Here is a 19,411-nt window from a genome sequence, read left to right as displayed (position 1 = left end):
TTGGATATATGGATGCCAGGGGCTGAGGTAAAAAACATTCCATATTCTTTGGGTATAGGGGTGCCAGGGGTGGGGTGAAGCCTTATCTGTCTCCTCCAATGAGGGCACAAGGCTCTGAGGGCAGGACATTACAGGAGTGGTTCTACTGTGTCTCTTCTCCATGCTCACACTTACGTGGGTTCGAGTCTTCGGCAGAATGCAGCTAGGTCAGTGCTTTCTGGTTGGTGCACACACCAGACCCTGACCAGATCTGGACCCCTTGATAAAATGTAATTTCTGTTTGAGGGTGTATCCCAGTTTAATCCTGCTGCTGTGATCAAATTCCCCAATGATGAGCAAGTCACAGGAGATGGAGAGATGGCTCAGCTCATCACACTGGCTGCCCTTTCAGAGGAGCTGGACTCAATTCCTACCACCCACATGGCTGCTCTCAATTGTAAAGGTTTAAGTAAAATGCTGCAGTTCCCCGAGTGGTGGCAGTGGGCAGCGGGCCATGAGACCACAATGCAGGTCCCTGAGCGGAGGCAGGCAGTGGGCAGTGGGTCCCGAGACCACGGCAAGCCATGAAGGCAGCCGGGTCCCAGGCAGGAAGTTGCGTGGTGGATGAGAGACTGAGCCGGATAGGCACACCATAAAGAGTGAAGATGGCTATTTATTTAGTGGGTTATAGAAGGGAAGAGAAAAGGGGGAAGAGCAGAGAGAGAGGAAGGGGAAGGGGAGAAGTGGAGGGAAGGAAGAGACAGAAGCTGCCTCTTAGAGAGAGATGGAAAGGAAGGGACTAAGGCTGGAAGCTGAAGATCAGTTTGCCTCAGCAGACAGGGGAGGGAGTGGGCGTGGCTTCTCTCTTATAGAAACAGGACAAACCATTACATCAACCATCTGTAACTCTAATCCCATGGGATCCAGTGCTCTCTTCTGGCCTCCACAGGCACCGCACACATGGTGCCCAAACATACACGCAGGGAAAACACTCATGTATAAAATAAAAATAAAGGGAAAAAATTGCTTGAGCAACTTCTGTTGGGTTTTGTTTGTTTTTTTGTTTTTCTGAATTTTTTTTTTTTTTTGGTTTTTCAAGACAGGGTTTCTCTGTGGCTTTGGAGCCTGTCCTGGAACTAGCTCTGTAGACCAGGCTGGTCTCGAACTCACAGAGATCCCCCTTCCTCTGCCTCCAGAGTGCTGGGATTAAAGGCGTGCGCCACCATCACCCTGCTTGAGCAACTTCTGAAGAAAAGTGTTTGTTTTAGTTCACAATTCCAGATTATAGGCCATCACTGGAGAAATCACAGAGGAGCTGGAGACCGCTGGTCACATGACATCCAGTCAAGAGCATATGTGCTTATGTGTTCCTCCTGATTTCTCCATGCTTATGCAGTTCAGGAGCCCCTGCCTAAAGAATGGTGCTGCCCACAGTGGTCTGGGTCCCCCCACATCAGTTCATTAAGACAGTCCTGCATAGACATGCCCACAGACAGCCCACTGTAGACAATCCCTCACTGACCCTCTCTTCCCAGGTACCTCTCAATTGTGTCAGGTTGACTGTGAGAAGGAACCATCACAGTGGGTCTGGGCAAAGCCCTGGTTGTCAGCACCTAACCAGCACCCCAGTGATGTAGGCCATCTTCTGAGCAGTGTGGGACCCACCTTCTGAAACATGTTGCCTCGTTAGCAGCACCTGTGTGCATCTGCTTGTAGTGGGAGCTGCTCAGCCTCTCAGACCCGAAGTAATCACACAGAAACTATATTATTTGCAATACTGTTTGGCCAATAGCTTGAGCGTATTTCTAGCTTACTCTTATATTTTTAGTTAACCCATTTCTATTAATTGTACATTACCACGAGGTTGTGGCCTACCGGCAAAGTTTTGGCAGGTTTAGTGCAGCATCTGTTGCCCAGCAGCGGCTACTTGACTTCCCCTGACTCTGCCTACTCTCTCCTCCTCTATCAGCTTGGAACTCCCACCTTGCCCTATTCTGCTAAGCCACTGGCCAAAACATTTATTCATTCACCAATAAAAGCAACACATAGACAGAAGGACTTTCCACACCATTTCCCCTTTTTTTGTTGTGTAAATAAAAAGGAAGGTTTTAACTTTAACATAGTAAAATTACATATAACAAAACAGTTATCTAGCAAGAATTATAGTTACAATATTTATATCTATTTTATCTTTTATCATAACTAAGGAAAACTTTAATTATAACTATCTATTCTTCAACTCCATCAAAGACTCCAGAAGGTTATAATATTACCTAAGTAAACAGGAAGTGCATTGTTAGCAGCTTCCAAAACTCTAGAAATGACAGAGACATCTTGCTTCCTGGAAAGTCATCCAGTGTTCTTCTGTATTGTTGGAGCATCCATATTTACTCTACAGGCCCATAGTATCTGGCAGACTTTCCCATGAAGCAGGAAATTTCAAAGACAGTTCCACTTATATTGGCAGTTTGTCAGTAACTTTCTTCTGTGTCCTGCAGAATGTCTGGCAGTTTCTTTCATGTAGCAGGAACCATGAAGGATCATCTCACCTTTAGGCAAGTTCAGCAGTCATTTCTCTGTGGGTCTTGCATGTCCAGTTCGTGCAGCATAGCATCAAACAGTTCAGACAATAGCAGTTTCTTGCCCAAATGGCTAACAAACTCCATAAGGAGCCTCTTCAATGCCCATCTTCCTCTTAAAGTAATTGCTGCTGCCAGGCACAGATGTGTCTCATTGTCATGAAAAGTCCTAAGTTCTTAAACATTGTAAATGACATATTTTGTAGTCTTTGAAAGGTTTGAAGAATGCCTATCCATCTGAAATACATCTCTGTACATCTAGAAAACTTAACTAACATGACTGCAAGTTTGACTATTATAGATAACTAACATGACTGCAAGTTTGACTATTATAGATAACTATCTATTAACCTGTATTTTAAATTATACATTATGTTTTTAAATGAGTTGCACAAACACAATACCTTAACCAAGACTAAAAATATACATATAACAAAATTGACCTAAAATATGTATCAATAGACCAAGATTCAAACCAGTGCAAAGTATTCATATCTATAGGATATCCCCTTTAAATGTAAACCAACATTTATAAACAATATTTGGGAATTTGGGCATATTTCTCTCTAAACTGCTTCCTGCTTTCTTATTGGGCAAAGTAATTTTTGAGGGTGTTCAGGGCAACCTTTCTGGGGGTCTGGGTTCATCAAACCACATTATTCAGAAGAAATCCATAGGTTCTTATCTTCTGAGGAAATAAAAGAACCTTTTTTCCAAAGCAACAAATACTTAGACCCAAATTTTGAAGTCAAGATATCTTTAAAATATATACGTTGGTTTAGCTTAGCAGCCCTTACAATGAAATATCTCTCTGAATTTAGCTCCTTTACAGTCAAAAAATTCAAAGAAAACACAATAATATACATAATCCTGCTAATCCACTGGCTGAAACAGATTTATTCATTAACCAATAAAAGCAACACAGAAGGACTTCCCACACCATCTATTGAGGATCCTTCAGTGGCTGGCTTCCCCTCTCTTTCCATGCCACCTCAAATTTAGGGTCTACTTCAGGTGTCTCTCCTTAAAAATCCTCCTAAGTTAAGTTGGTAAAACTCCTTTTTCTTAGTTTTTTAGATAGGACCTCGTGTAGCCCACAGTGGCCTTCAACACCTCCCGATTCCCCTGTCTCTGAGCACTGGGTGACAGGCATGTATCACCACAAACAGCTCAGTGTTTTGTAGAGCTCCTCACCCGCTTGCTCATGCTCAGTGTGTGTCCACAGTTTTGATCATGTTTGCAGATGTGATTTCCAGCGTGGTATAAATATTGATGTTTTCAAGTGCCGCTATGACATCACTTTTAAGTTTATCCCATGGAATCTAAACATCCTAGCGATCCAGTACCCACCCATGACTCACTTAAAAATACACACACACTGTTTCCTCCGCTTTTCCTTGAAATTTTATGTCTTTCACTTCCTCAGGGATTTATGTGTGATGTATCTTTAGGGTTACAGCTCTCTCACTTGTGCCCTCATCCTATTTGTCTGAAACAACTTAGCTGACATTTTTCATTTCCTGAATCATAAAGTTACAAGTTTCTTCTGGTTTGAGTTATAATTATAAATTTTAATAGTGCACAATTGATCAAACCACACAAATGTATAACGGATGAATAAATGATAAACAGTAAAAGTAAAATCATGTTGAAAATGAACCTCAGGACAGTGGTACTGAATGCCTTCTCAGATAATCTCTTCACTACACTGGAATGTAGCTCAGTTAGTGTTTGCTCGTGTGCATGAGGCCCAAGGTTTGATCCCCACACTGTGTAAGGGCAGGGGTCCACACTCCTATAACTCCAGCACTCAGGAGGGAGAGTCAAGAGGATCAGAAACCAAAGGTTATCCTCAGCTACAAGGCAAGCTTAAGGCCAGCCTGGGCTACATAAAACAGTGGAGAGGTAGCTCAGTGGTTAAGAGCACTTCCTGCTCTTCCAGAAAATTAGATCAGTCCCCAGCACCCATGCTGGGGCCTGATATTCGCTCACACCCCCACCCCCTCCTTCAGCTCCAGGGGATCTGATACCTTCTGGCTTACCCACATTCGTGTGTGCATAATCACATGCTTACATAAATAAGAAATAATTGCCGGGCAGCAGTGGTGTACAGCTTTAATCCCAGCACTCAGGAGGCAGAAATGGGAGGATCTCTGGGAGTTCAAGGCCAGCCTGGTCTACAGAGCGAGTTCTAGGACAGGCTCCAAAGCTACAGAAGAAAAAAAAAAAAAAACCTGTCTCAAAAAAACAAAATATAAATAATAATAATAATAATTTTGAAATCTAAGGAGATTATTTATTGCTAGTGTGAGACCAGGACCAGCATTTTCCATCTATCCAGTCATAAGCACAGAAAGCCATTGTTCATACTTGATAGGAGGAACATGGGATTTTAGAAACAAAACAATGAAGGAAAACCTCAGTGCTGGAGAGATGGCTCAGTGGTCAAAAGCACTTGCTGCTCTTCCATGGGATTCAGGTGTAGTTCCTGGCACCCACATCAGGTGACTCACTCTCTGTTTCTATGCCCCTCTCTCTTCTCTCCTCTTCCCTCCCCTCCCCTCCTTCGTCCCTCCCTCCCTCTCTCCCCTCTCTCCTCCCCTCCCCTCCCTCCCTCTCTCTCATCTCCAGGGACCCAGTGCTCTCTGGCCTCAGCAAGCACTATACACATATGATACACATAAATGCACGCAGCCACACACATATGTATAAATTTAAGAATAAGAGAATAAGTCTAAAAAACCAAACAACTCATTGCCGTTCAATGTGGCCCACTGAGCTGTAGCCCCAGGCCATTCTGTTAAGGATCTGTGTTGTTAAGGCACCGGGTCACTCAGTTCTTTGGTCTGCTTCTGAATTCTATACCAAAAATCACACTGTGACCTATTACCCAAAATTTGTATTTAATTATTTATCCTAGAACTTCCTTTTAAATCTTATTTATTATTGTGTGGATGTGTTTGGAAATAGGTGTGTATGGGTGTTGGAGTCAGAAGAGTCATAGAACTTCCTTTGGGTTTTTTTTTAAGATTTTATGTGTGTGTGTAATGTGTGCAAGTGCCCTAGGAGGCCAGAAAAGGGCATCAGATTCCCCTGGAGGTGGAGTTACAGGAGGCTGTAAACTTCCTGCCTTGGGTGCTGGCAACTGAACTCAGGTTCTTTTGCAAGAATGGGGAATGCTCTTTACCCACTGAGCCATCTCTCCAGCCTGACGGAACTTAATACGAAAATAATTAGAAACAAAAAAGAGGGCCTGTGAGGTGCCTCAGCAGGTACAGGAGCTTGCAGCCAAAGCCTGATGATCCAAGTTCGATCCCCAGAACCCACAAGGTGGGAGGAGAGAGCTGACTCCATACGCGATGCGGCACAGGAGCGCTTGAATGCTCACACCCCCGTGCTCGCGCTCGCGCACGCGCACACACACACACACACACACACACACACACACACAATTAGTAAAAAATAAGTAAATGATGGACCCTGTTGACATCTGCGATGGAGCGGGTGAAGTTTTACCTTTTCGGAAAGCAGGGAGGCAGATGGGAAAGAGCCAGTTCTAGAAGAGCACCTCTTGGAAGTCTAAGAACTGCCCCCTTAGAGTCTGGGGTGCAGTACCTGCAAAGCTCAGACTCTAAGCTCAGAGATTCCCAGCCGTTTGAAAATGACTGAAGAACTGGAATCAACGGCTTGGAAGGTGGCTCACTTGCTGCACAAACATGAGGACCTGAGTTAAAATCTCCAGCATCCATAGGAAAGCTAGGTGTGGCTATCTGGCTGTACCTCCGCACTGGGTGTGGCATAGGGAGGGGGATTGCTGGAGCTTCTGGCCACTAGTCTAGCACCAGGTTCATTGAGAGAGCTTGGAATAAATAAGGTGGGAGGTAATGGAGCCAGACATCTGGTATCCTCCTCTGATCTGCACATGGGAGAGTACTCCTGCGGAGATCAGAGTACAGGTGGCAGGAGTCGGTTCTCTCCTTCCTCGGTCATCGGGCTTAGCAGCAGGTGCCTTGACATGCTGACCCAATGCACCAGCCCTCCCTGCACTTACCTTTGTAAGTAATCACAATATATATAATGGTTTGTCAAGAAACATCCACAGGTAATTCTGACCGTTGCATCCTGTCTTCCAGGTGTGAACGGCATTTCCCCACCACGGTGGTGTCTGGTCCATACCTCAGCCCGGGGGAGGATGTAGACACCTCGGCTCTGCAGATGAGTGGTTCAAACCGGCACGAACCCCTGCCTCCAGCCCCCCTCACAGACAAGTCGGCCGTGGAGTAGGCTGGACACTTTCTCTCATCTTCTCAGGGTTTCAGGATTTTTTTATTTTCTTCATTTCCTTTTTTTTTTCCTGTGGCTGAACATTCATAATCATGGGGGACCAGCAGTTGTACAAGACCAACCATGTGGCCCACAGTGGTGAGAACCTCTTCTACCAACAGCCACCTCTTGGTGTCCACAGCGGGCTGAACCACAGCTATGGGAGTACAATCTCGGGGGCCGGAATGGATGCCCCGCAGGCCCCACCCATCTCGCCTCACTTCCCTCAAGATACTCGGGATAGTTTGGGCTTGCCGATTGGCTCCAAAAACCTTGGCCAAATGGATACCTCCAGGCAGGGAGGATGGGGAAGCCATGCAGGTCCTGGGAACCACGTCCAGCTTCGTAGCAACTTGGCCAACTCAAACATGATGTGGGGGTCGCCGGCCCAGGTAGAGCCCACTGATGGCTACCAGTACACTTATTCCCAGGCCAGCGAGATCCGGACCCAGAAACTCACCAGTGGTGTTTTACACAAGCTGGACTCTTTCACCCAGGTGTTTGCCAACCAAAACCTGCGAATTCAGGTCAACAATATGGCCCAGGTGCTGCACACTCAGTCAGCAGTGATGGATGGAGCCTCGGATAGCGCTCTTCGCCAGCTGCTCTCTCAGAAGCCCGTGGAGCCCTCAGCATCAGCTATAGCGTCTCGCTACCAGCAGGTGCCCCAGCAGCCTCACCCTGGCTTCACAGGTGGACTGCCCAAACCAGCCCTTCCGGTCGGGCAGCATGCTCCCCAAGGGCACCTGTATTATGACTACCAGCAGCCCCTGGCCCAGATGTCAATGCAAGGAGGACAGCCACTGCAAGCCCCTCAGGTGCTGTCCAGCCATATGCAACCAATGCAGCAGCACCAGTATTACCCACAGCCGCCGTCTCAGCAGCAGCAAGCTGGACTGCAGCGGATCTCAATGCAGGAAATGCAGCAGCAACCGCAGCAACAGATTCGCCCCTCACAGCCTCAGCAGCAGCAGCAGCTCCAACTGCAGCAGCGGCAGGGTTCACTGCAGATACCTCAGTATTATCAGCCCCAACCCATGATGCAACACTTGCAAGAGCAGCAGCAGCCCCCGATGCCCCTGCAGCCCCCTTCCTATCATAGGGACCCTCATCAGTATACCCCGGAGCAGGCACATGCTGTCCAGCTGATCCAGCTGGGCTCCATGCCGCAGTATTACTATCAGGAGCCTCAACAGCCCTATAGCCACCCCCTCTATCAGCAGAGCCACCTGTCCCAGCACCAGCAGCGTGAAGACAGTCAGTTGAAGACCTACTCTAGCGACAGGCAGACTCCGGCTATGCTGAGCTCCCACGGGGACATGGGACCCCCAGATACAGGGGTGGTAGACCCAGCAAGCTCAGAAATGACCCGAGTCAGCAGTACCCTTCCTCACCAACCGCTCCTGTCCCCCAGTGGAATCCACCTCAACAACGTGGGGCCCCAGCATCAGCAGCCGTCTCCCAGTGCGATGTGGCCCCAGGTACCTCAGAGTCAAGCTCTCTCCCCTTATCTGCGTGTGCAGCAGGCTCTGCCAGGCATGAGTCTCAGCAGTGCCCAGTTCTCTCTCCAGCCTTCATCCTTTCTGCTCTTCATGTGTTTCACAAATGTTAATCGACTTATGCCAGGCACTATCTGTGCCAGGTATTGGGATGCAGAATCAGTATGGATTCAGTCCTTGGCCCTGGGGATTTGTCATCTCATTAAGGAGATGACAGAACACTGTAGTTCATCATAAATGGTCGATGTGATGATCCAGACTAGAGTCAGTTCAGTCACAGGCTGCAGGGCAGAACTTGGCTCCTATGCTTACAATCCTGGCTTAAGGACCTGAGCTCCACCCCCCCAAGATCCACATGGAGGAAGGAGAGTACTGACCCCCACAGTTGTGTTTTGACCACCACACGCATGCTGTGGCACACACAGTCACACATGGTACATAAATAAATGTGATAAAATTAGCCACGTGGACAGAACCTGGAGAACAACAGCCAAAGCTGACCTCTGGCCTCCGCTCATATGCCCCCATGTGTATACATAATCATACATAACCACATGCACCTGAACACATACAAACACGTGTACAGTGTCTAGATCAGAGACAAGGGGATCACATAGTGGGGACTTCTCACCCCTGCTGGATCCCTATCCTTGGGTTATTCCCCAAGACACAGATAGTCCTCTGATCCCTGCAGAAACACTGCGCATGTGTGCTTCCCCATCTCACACACAGACACACACTGTACATGCACTGGTAGACACGAAGATGTCCAGTCTCCTGGACAGATGTCCCCGTTAGTGCAGTGCAGAGTGGCTGCAGACAGAACAAGGAGGACAGAGGGGGTTGTGTCCCAGCAGGCTTGGGGCTGGCTTCAGCACCGAGTGTGGAGCAGTGTCATTATTTAGGGAGTAGGGGAAAGAAATCAAATGCAGAACAAAAGCAGGGTCATTGTGAGCAGAGAAAGTTCTAGAAGGGTAGATTCTGGTGTTCAGCCTCTTGAGATTCCTCCCTTTAGAAATAACGTTTGTGTTTTCTCTTTTCTCGTTTTCTTTTGGTGTCCTGTTTGTCTCAAAATTAGATGCACCTACCTGATGGGAGAACGCAGCCAGGGTCCCCGGAATCAAGGTATGCTCAGAGCTGTGGGATATTTGGGAGTCTGTAGGTTTTCTGGGTTGTTTAAATGACTCATTTCTAAATTCAAGGCCAGTGTTTCTAAGAAAGTGTAGGAGCAGCAGCAGCAGCTGTGTATGAGCAATTAGCTGTGTGCTTAACCCTGTGTTATGTAAAGTAAAATACCAGTAAGGCAGACTCGCTGTCGGGCGCCTGTCAATTTGAGTCCTCAATTACCGTCAGCTACTGCTGCTCTCCTTTTAGAAAGCTGGGCTCAGAGCTGAAGGCACACCTGAGCAGGGAGCAGCGATGGTTCGGCTCCCAAGCCTGCGCTCCCTTCTTTATCCACTCAGCCACTGAGGACTTAGTGAGCCCCTCCTGTGTACCAGGGTTAGCCCTGGGCTTTGGGCCTGTGGCAGAGAATAGTACAGACTCAGAAGGCCTGGAGAGATGGAGGGCTGTGTCCCGTATGGCATGATTTTAAGAAGATTCTTTCTGCTGGGGAGACGGATTAGCAGTAAAGAGCACTTGCTGGTCTTGCAGCAGACTGGAGTTGGGGTCCCAGCACCCACACAAGGTGGCTCACAGCTGTCTGTAACTTCAGTTCCAGGGAATCTGGTGCCCTCTTCTGGTCTCCCCAGGTACTGGGCACACATAAACAATGAACAAACATATAAGCCACTGAAACACTCCCAGGCCAGTGAGATGGCTCTTCAGGTAGAGGTGTTTACTGCTAAGCCTCATGTCCTGAGATTGAATATGAACCCTGGGACCTATATAATAAAAGGAAAGAACTGGCTCCAAGTTGTCCTCTGACCTCCACACACTCACTATGACATGCATACACATGTGTGCACATGCCTGCACACACAATAAATAAGTCTAATTTAAAGTTTTACTTTTTTAAAGAAAGAACACTCTTGCTTCCCCTGAGCCTCAGTTTTTCCATCTGTACATTCAACTTGGTTCTCTAGAGGATATTAAGGCCGTGGACAGAGGAAGATTAGATAAATAAAATGGGTGCATTGTAGGTGTGAGGCCTTGTGGTAAATTCCTGTTTCCCCGCCTCAATGTGTGTGTCCTTTCCATGTGGCTCTACCGTTCAGCAGTGGCCAAACCAAAGGAGCGTTCGGGGAACAATTTGATGCCAAGAACAAGCTGACTTGCTCCATCTGCCTGAAGGAGTTCAAAAGCCTGCCTGCCCTGAACGGCCACATGCGGTCCCATGGGGGAATGAGGGCCTCCCCCAGCCTCAAACAGGTCAGCAAGAGCCTGCTCCGTCCTTTGCAGGTCGTGTGCTGCTTGCTTTGCTTTGCCGCTGTCAGCGTGAGATGGGGGATGTGTGACTTTTGTGGGCGCCAGGGGAGGTGTGGTCCTCCCTGAGAGTCAGCCTGATGACACAGCCCCCACTTCCCTGGCTTTATAGACAAGTGTCAAAAGAAAGGTTCCTAAAGAAAACGCCACCTCTTTCCCTAGAGAAGGGTGCAAAAGGAACTATGTAAATGAAAACTACGTAAATATGTAAATACAATGTATGTAAGTATGCGACTGTAAAGAATACTACTTGCAGTACTCAAGACCATGACCAGGTGGCTTTTGAGATCAGTGGTCAGTGGCTAAGAAAAAGCGTGTAACTCTCGCGCTCTTGACCAGAAGTTTCCGTTCATCCATGAAGTGATTGGCTATAGGTAGGGTCCAGTGACCCTGTGATGCCCTCAGTATAGGAAATCATCTCTGGGTTAGGTCAGAACACATAGAATTTTCTGAAAAGTCTTTGAATGTTGATTTTATGAGATTCACTCTCCCATCCCTATTTCCTGGCCAGATAAAAGAGTTTGTCCTCACCTTTTAAAGTACGTTGCCAGCAATAGCCAGGCAGGAAGTATAGGCAGGGCAACCAGATGAAGAGGATTCTGGGAAGAGGAAAGGTGCAGAGTCAATTCCAGTCAGATGCAGAGGAAGCAAGATGAGAATGCCTCACTGAGAAAAGGTACCAAGCCATGTGCCTAAACATAGACAAGAATTATGGGTTAATATAAGTTGTAAGATCTAGCTAATAATGAGCCTGAGCAAATAGGCCAAATAGTTTAAAATTTAAAAAATAAATTTAAAAAAGGGAGTACATTGCCAGGTGGGTCATGGCACACGCCTGTAGAATCCCAGTGCTCAGGAGGATTTGCTGCAGGTTGGAGGCCAGCCTGGTTTCTATAGCAATTCTGGGCTAGCATAGACAACATAGCAAGATCCTATCTCAAAAACAGAAAAGAAAGATGGTTTTAAGCCTGGTGTGGCATTACACACCTATAATCCCAACACTCAGGAGGCTGAGGCAGGAGGATTCTGAGTTTGAGGCCAGCTTGTGCTATCTATAGAGACCCTGTCTTCAAGAAACAAATAAAACCACAGCATGTATTGTATTTTCAATGTGGTTTCCTAACAATACAATTCAGGCTGCAATGCCTGTTTCCATTAGAGACGTGAATGACCTCTGCCCAAGGAAGGAACTCTCCTACATAAGATCACATGTTCAGTTTTGACGGAATAGCAGTCCCTGTTCTTTACTTCAAAAAGCCATGAAAGCCACCAACTTAAAAAAAAACTATGTTTTCATATAGAAATGATACCTTAAATGTAGCTCAGGGACCCAGAGTTACAGGAAGGAAACCCCCAGCTATATGGTACTCTCTTCCCCACCACCGATGTCCTGGAAACTCTAAGGAAAAGCAAGTCTGTCCCCCTGGGAGAGCTGCTTTCAGCTCAGGGTCAAAGCCTTTGTTGTCTGTGTAGGAGGAAGGAGAGAAGGCCCCACCGCCACCGCCACCGCCTCAGCCTCAGCCTCAGCCTCAGCCCCAGCCGCCACTGCCACCTCCACCTCCGCCGCCACCGCTCCCTGCTGAGGCAGAACGCCTCACGCCTATGGTCATGCCCGTGTCTGTCCCTGTCAAGCTTCTCCCACCCAAGCCCAGCTCTCAGGGGTTCACCAACAGCGTCGCTGCCACCCCCTCGGCCAGAGACAAGCCAGCGAGCTCGATGTCGGACGACGAGATGCCTGTGCTCGTGAGGATGACCCTGTCCCCCCCTCACTCTCCCCAAGGGGCTGCCCCCTGTGCGCCTGCTGTGAGTCGCTGCGCTGCCACACCTGCCTGGGGTGGGGACATCGCTTTGCTTTCCTGAAGATGAGGACAGCTTTTCCAGCCACTGGCCTGAGCTCAGACCTCATGCAGGCTCCCTCTGAGGGGGAGGCCACCTGCAGTGGACAGCCATTCCTTACTAAGCCTGGGTCTGATTCTGAGAGCTGAGCCTTCACATGTTCAAACATCGATGGTACTCCAATCGGCAGAAACCAATATAACCTTACCAGTTACTAAGAAACGAAAAGTATATCTGCCCCAATAGTGAACACCTGTTGCCCTGCCCTGGCCCTTTCCCTAGACCGCCAGGTCTCCCCGGATCCAGCTGCCACTCTTGGAATGGCAGGTCCTCTGAGAAATCGCTGCACCATCTGCTCAGATGAACTGCCTTGTCAATACCTTTACTGTCACACCTGCTTAAATACCCTGGGGCCTCAGAGCCACTCCAGTCCCCATAATAAGCCCAGGAGAGCCAGGCACCGTAGATCTCAGGAAAGCAAAGTGATTTGTGTTTCTCACTCACTGTTAAGTTCTCTTTGCCTTCCTCATCCCCTTCTCTTCTCTCTGCCCTGGGGAAACTGTGACCTCCGTGGTTGGCTCTATCAGACTGCCTCTTCCCACAGTATAGTGTGTTGGGTCTTATATGTCCTCAGAGAAAGAGTGACTCCTGGAAGTCTAGAAGACGTAAGGGTAGGGTTGAAACATCCAGAAAGAACTGGTTTGGGTTCTTGTGTGACTCTGAGTTAGAAGAAGAGAGACTGAGGGGCAGCCTCCATATTCTGGCCAGAGGGGGCTAGCACCCAGCAAAGACGAAATGGCATGCCTACACACACGCCCCTTGCCTGGGGAAGTCAGGAGATTTGGTGTGAAAGGCACTGTGCCGTCCTGTCCTGGAAGTCCCCTTCACACAGGGACTACAGCCACCCTTGTCATTCAAGGCAGTGCGAAGGTGAGGGCTAAGGAGAAGCCTATGCCCTGGAGGAGGCAAGATGGAAATACAGATGTCTCCTGCTGAAACATTCCTGTTACATGTCTTCAGCTTTACACACTATTAAAAGTTCTACTCACTGTCCTTTGAAGTTGTGGGTCTTGGTCTTCTCCCAGGCTAGTGACAGGCAGCTATACCATAGAATCCTCTCTCCTGATGCTGAGCAGGGCGCTAAGCCACAACTCCCAGTTAGTTAAGTGATTATGAGGGGAAAGAATAGAGATTGTTATGCACTGGGCTATGCAGCTGGGATGGCCTGCGGGTGAGGGGCATTAAAGTCAGTTCTGACTTAACAATATTTTTGTTTTACTGTGGATTATCTGGATTGTAGCATAAACCAAGGTGCACCCGGGTGGGTGAGTCCAACAGGAAGACAGTGGTTTTGCTGTATGGGTTCTGAGTAGGCTCAGTCAGAGGGGTGAACTTGGTTTAATGGAAGGGTGAGAGAGACCCCGTCAGCTGACAGGCAGGCTGACGTAGAACCAGGCAGGTGAAATGGATAAAGAATGGAAGCCAAGGGGACTGGAGAGATGGGCTCAGAGGTTAAGAGCATTGTCTGCTCTTCCAAAGGTCCTGAGTTCAATTCCCAGCAACCACATGGTGGCTCACAACCATCTGTAGTGGGGTCTGGTGCCCTCTTCTGGCCTTCGAGCATACACACAGACAGAATATTATATATACAAAATAAATAAATATTTTTTAAAAAAAGAATGGAAGCCAAGTGCTTGATGTAAAAACCGTTTTAAAATCCAAAAAAGGGCTCTGGATTCTGATCTCAGCTCTGAGGTAGAGACAGCTTAAGAATGGCCCTCTCGGAGCTGGAGAGATGGCTCAGAGGTTAAGAGCATTGCCTGCTCTTCCAAATGTCCTGAGTTCAATTCCCAGCAACCACATGTAATGAGGTCTAGTGCCCTCTTCTGGCCTTCAGGCAGAAAGAATAAAGAATATTGTATACATAATAAATAAATAAATATTTTGGAAAGAAAAAAAAAGAATGGCCCTCTCAGAGTCCCGATTTCCCCCAGAGTGTTGGACTTACCAGTGGCCGTCTCCCTCCTCCCGGGGCAGGAGCTCTATAAAATACTGTTTTTGACTCTGCCCCCCAGAGTCCATAGTTAAAATACTTCAGATGTGAGCCTAGTGGGGCATTCTGTGTGATGTACATTCTGAGAGGCGCCTCTGGTCCGGGTGGCTCAGAGAGGCTTGCCTGGGAGATAATAAATCGTTATTTTGAGGTGGAAGGACCAGAAGGCGCCTAAAAAGAACTTTTTGACCCTGTGATCTTAAGTTTGGACTCCAGGGCAGAGTTGAGACCACCCAGAGCTCCTTAGATTTTACTTAGATGACCTCCTCAGTGACCGGGACAGAGCTTAAAAGTTTCCAAATTTGCTCCTCAGTTAGAGGTGGGGATGGCAAAGCCCGGTTTTCCAAGCATTCTCCTCTGCAGCCTCTCTCCTCCTCAGCCTCTCGGTCCCTCGGGGTCCCTTCCAGGCCTCAGGCTGTGAAGCGCCCTACTTGAGGAGGGAGACCGGAGGACTCCAGTCGAAGGAGACCCGCGCTAGCGTTCAGGAACCTGGACGCTGAAGCCCCGAGCCCCTCTGCTCCCTCTTCTCCCCGTCCCCACCCAAGAGTTCCCGTCCTAGAGGCTGAGAAGGCACCTTGGAAAACAAGGGAGCTGAGGGAGAAGTAGGGACGGGAGCGGGGGCAGAGCCCACACTACTGAAGGCAGGCGGTGAGAGGGGCCCAAAGCTGAGGGACATGGGGGCACAGGCCTAGAGGCAGCTGGTCATGTGACCATATAAACCTTTCCCATCACCCCTTGCTGCTGTCTTCACTCGCCACTCTGGTCACTGCAGCTGCCTGGGCACCTCAGCCGCCCAGAGCTTCTCCACAGGTACCCCCGGCTGGCTGTCACACGCAGCTCTCGGCTTTTGGGGGTCGATGCTGGCCTCGCACCCAAGTCTGTTTCCGTCCGGCTTTGGCATACCCTGCTTCTCTCCTTGACGTGCATGTGTGGACTGGCTAGTGTATATGTATCCGTGTGGCAGGTTCCCCGGACTAGGCTCAGTTCTCCCGCCATAACCTAAACTCGCTCTGCTGACAGGAAGCAGATGAGGGTGCCTCAGAGGGGCGTGACAGGGAGCGTCTCCAGGAGAGCCCGTTACAACGGCCTGGAGAACTGCGGGCCATTGTGCCCGGCTGTGGGGATGGCTGAGGAGCCTGTGCTGGGCGTGAACGCCCTCCTGCCCCTCAGCCTTGGGCTTTGCATCCCTGAGGAGAGGATTCCGTCTCCTGCTCGGAGCATGTGTGAGCTGCCCCTGCAGGAGCAGTGGGGGCACTAAAGAGCCACTCTGCTGGCTGTTCTGCACTCGGAACAGATGGACATGTAGTGATAAGCCAGAGAATCTGAATTTATTACTTCTTGCCGATCCACTCTACCCTTTGCAGACCTTCGGATTTTCTTTCTTAACCAGCCCAAGGCAGGCGTGGTGGGAGTGAGAGGGGATAGGAAGGGAGGCAGTCTCTCTCCTACCCCCTTAGAACTTTTGAGATCCCTGGCCAAATCTGTGGGAAGGGCAGGGATAGGCAGCCTGTACTTAGAAAGGGGCTAGTGACTGGGATGTCCAGGCTGAATCCCAACTATTCCTCTCACTCTAGGAAATCCCCCGGAAACAGCATCCACCCATCACCGCCAAAGTTGAGGAGCCCCTCAAGACCCTACCAGAGAAGAAGAAGTTCCGGCACCGGCCTGAGCCGCTCTTCATCCCGCCACCGCCTTCTTCCTATACTCCCAACCCCACTTCTTACTCGGGGGCCACCCTATACCAGAGCCAGCTGCGCTCCCCACGCATCCTCGGGGACCACCTGCTCCTGGACCCCGCCCACGAGCTGCCCCCCTACACGCCGCCACCGATGCTGAGCCCGGTGCGCCAGGGCTCAGGGCTCTTCAGCAATGTCCTCATCTCGGGCCACGGCCCAGGAGTGCACCCCCAGCTGCCCCTCACTCCCCTCACGCCCACGCCACGCGTGCTGCTGTGTCGCTCCAGTGAGTCATCCCTTAACCCTGGTGTCACCCCTGTCTATTCTGGTTCTACCCTGAGTGGGTGGGGAGTGTCACTTTCTTCAACTGGCTAGTTTATCCCTCGGATTTCCGGGAAGTATCAGTTACGTGTTCCGGTAACTTTGTGAGGTGTTCTTAAATTCTCAGCATCTTGTTTAGTGACTCTAGGGAATTAATGTAAGGAGAAAAGCTAGTAAAAGTGTCTTTGGGATAAAGAAAAGGAAACTGTGCACACTCAGTCTGCCTTGGGTTGTCTACAAGATGCCAGAGCAAAATACGGGCTGGGTGAGAGAAGAGCCTTGTTACTGCTGATTGGCTAATTACTGGCTTGCTTTCATGTCGTAGGAAGTTTTCCTTGTTGGCCAGTAAACTCTAGTTTCTGTTTCAGGCAGCATCGATGGCAGCAATGTGACAGTCACCCCAGGACCTGGAGAGCAGGCTGTGGACGTTGAACCGTAAGGAAAAACCAATTATTCTTTAGAGCACAAGCATCAGATAAGGAAAGGTCTGGAAGCTTCTAGAAGGGCAGTCAGGGCTTCTGTAGTCAGTGGCCACTGAGAGGGGAGAGTTGTGGACATGGCTGGACCGTGGCTTTTCTTAAGTACTACTGTTTCCTTTTGCTGCTAGTGTTTCAGAGTCTTTTCTTAGGACGAAATGTGAAACCCTGAAGTCAAAGAATCTAGCATCCCCACCTCCACAGGCCTGAGTCTAGACTCGGACACTTTGACATCCCCAGTGCGTCCCACATCCCCCTGTGAGACTCTTGGCCAGTCTTCTGAATGGGTCTGTTGAGCGTTTGAATCATTCATGATCAGTAGAAGGTACAGCACTCACACACACATTAGTGGCTTATACGTTCCAAGACCTCCAGCTCTGGGCACCTGAAACCTCTGATAGTACCATATCCGGTGTATAACCACTGCGGAGCCTAGGTAGTCTCTCTGATAACAACTGATTAACAGGCAGATACCTTCTACAGTGCCAATACTGTAGACAAAAGGAGGAGTCACGCCTGAGGCAGATAAACTGGCTGGCTCGAGATTTTAGCACATTTTTTAAAATGGCATGAAAGTAACACAATTATTTCTGGACTTTTCCATTTAATATTTTCAGACATTAGTTGATCAGGAGTAACTGAAAACCACAGAAAGCTATGGGAAAAGAGGCACTCACTACTTTACTATGGAAGGGGAAAGTGGTTCATCTCATGAATGAACTTAGAAAAGAGACCACGTAGTACAGAGCTTTCTAGAGTCCAGAATCAGAATGCTCAAGCTGACACCATTCTAGTTTGAGTCGATTTTCTGAGGCCTTTGTTGGTTCCTTGGCCAGGAATCATGATTACTGCCATGTTCATATCACAGACCTTTGTGAGCTCAGGTTGTATAATGTAAGCGAAAGTGGTCTGGAAGGGATAAATACACAGATTCTTTACACTGCTGAACACGTGTACCCCACTTCCAGTTCCATGGTATTATCAGCCGTGCAGTAGGCAACTCCTCTCTTGGAATTATCTGTCTTCCACTCCAGTTTCAGGAAGCTGAGAATCCAAGGCAAAGGGCTACCTTGCCCCTCCCCCAGCCCCCAGCCTTAAAGCTACCCTTTACCAGTACAAAGGCTATTCCTGGGCTTGGAGGGCCCTGCCACGAGGAACTGCATTGGCATCCTTCTTGTGACTCTTGCAGAAGGAGCTGCTTTCTTGTGTCTTCATTTCCTGACAGTTGCCCCTGGCCTAGGCCACCACATTGAAGACCACACTGTTTTTCTTGTCATTAAAGACGCATCAACATTGGCTTGAGATTCCAAGCAGAGATCCCAGAACTGCAAGATGTCTCCGCCCTGGCTCAGGACACACACAAGGCCACGCTGGTGTGGAAGCCGTGGCCTGAGCTGGAAAACCAGGCCCTCCAACAACAAGGTACTGGCACTTGTGAGGAGCCAGGTGGGTGAGGCTGGCTTCTCTAACAGGGACCTCCGGCTCCAGAATGGGGGTGGGTTCTCGTGGCTCCGACCCAGTCTGATGCTGTGACTTCTTCTCAGCAGTGGAGAATCTTTTGAATTTGTGCTGCTCCAGTGCGCTGCCGGGTGGAGGGACCAATTCTGAATTTGCGCTGCACTCTCTCTTTGAGGCCAAAGGTGATGTGATGGTAAGGACGGCTTTCTGGATGCGCTGTCTCAGGGAGGGGCTGCAGACCTGAAAGCAAGCAGAAGGCAAAACCGCCAGCTGGGTTCCTGCTAACACAGCTGTTACTAAATTATAATCAGGGGCACATATGTTCTAGGAAGCTAGAATTTCACCTCATTTGTCAGTGATGGAGGTAGAAGGAAAGCCTGGCTGAAACAAGAATTGGCCCCGAAGGTCCTCCCGGCTGTGGAAATCAGCTAAACTTGAAAGCCTCCAGACCTCTTTTCTCTAACGTTGATTGTTCCTCTTTTCCACCTTTAACATGGTTCTGAATGGGGCTGGAGAGATGGCTCAACAGTTAAAAGCACCACCTTCTCTTCCAGAGGTCCAGAGTTCAATTCCCAGCAACCACATGGCAGCTTACAACCATCTCTAGTGGGATCTGATGCCCTCTTCTGGCAGGCACGCACAAATGCAGACAAAACACTCACTTTAAAATTTATATACACGCACCAGGCGATGATGGCGCACGCCTTTAATCCCAGCACTCGGGAGGCAGAGGCAGGCAGATCTCTGTGAGTTCGAGACCAGCCTGGTCTACAGAGCTAGTTCCAGG

General features: G+C 49.0%; 1 protein-coding gene across 1 annotated transcript in view; it reads left to right on the top strand.

Moving 5' to 3' along the window:
* The window catches only part of Trerf1 (transcriptional regulating factor 1), a 221,665-nt gene that overhangs the window by 173,894 nt on the left and 28,360 nt on the right, over positions 1-19,411 (top strand). Inside the window, exons 5-12 of the mRNA XM_026785599.1 lie at positions 6,692-8,362; positions 9,459-9,505; positions 10,597-10,750; positions 12,278-12,547; positions 16,268-16,655; positions 17,059-17,125; positions 18,449-18,588; positions 18,714-18,858. Coding sequence (XP_026641400.1) covers positions 6,935-8,362; positions 9,459-9,505; positions 10,597-10,750; positions 12,278-12,547; positions 16,268-16,655; positions 17,059-17,125; positions 18,449-18,588; positions 18,714-18,858 — 2,639 coding nt within the window. The 5' untranslated portion in view covers positions 6,692-6,934. The remainder of the gene's footprint in view (positions 1-6,691; positions 8,363-9,458; positions 9,506-10,596; positions 10,751-12,277; positions 12,548-16,267; positions 16,656-17,058; positions 17,126-18,448; positions 18,589-18,713; positions 18,859-19,411) is intronic.

The sequence above is a fragment of the Microtus ochrogaster genome, linkage group LG2 (assembly GCF_000317375.1).
Source record: "Microtus ochrogaster isolate Prairie Vole_2 linkage group LG2, MicOch1.0, whole genome shotgun sequence".
Lineage (NCBI taxonomy): Eukaryota > Metazoa > Chordata > Mammalia > Rodentia > Cricetidae > Microtus > Microtus ochrogaster.
This window is presented reverse-complemented; position numbering and strand designations above follow the sequence as displayed.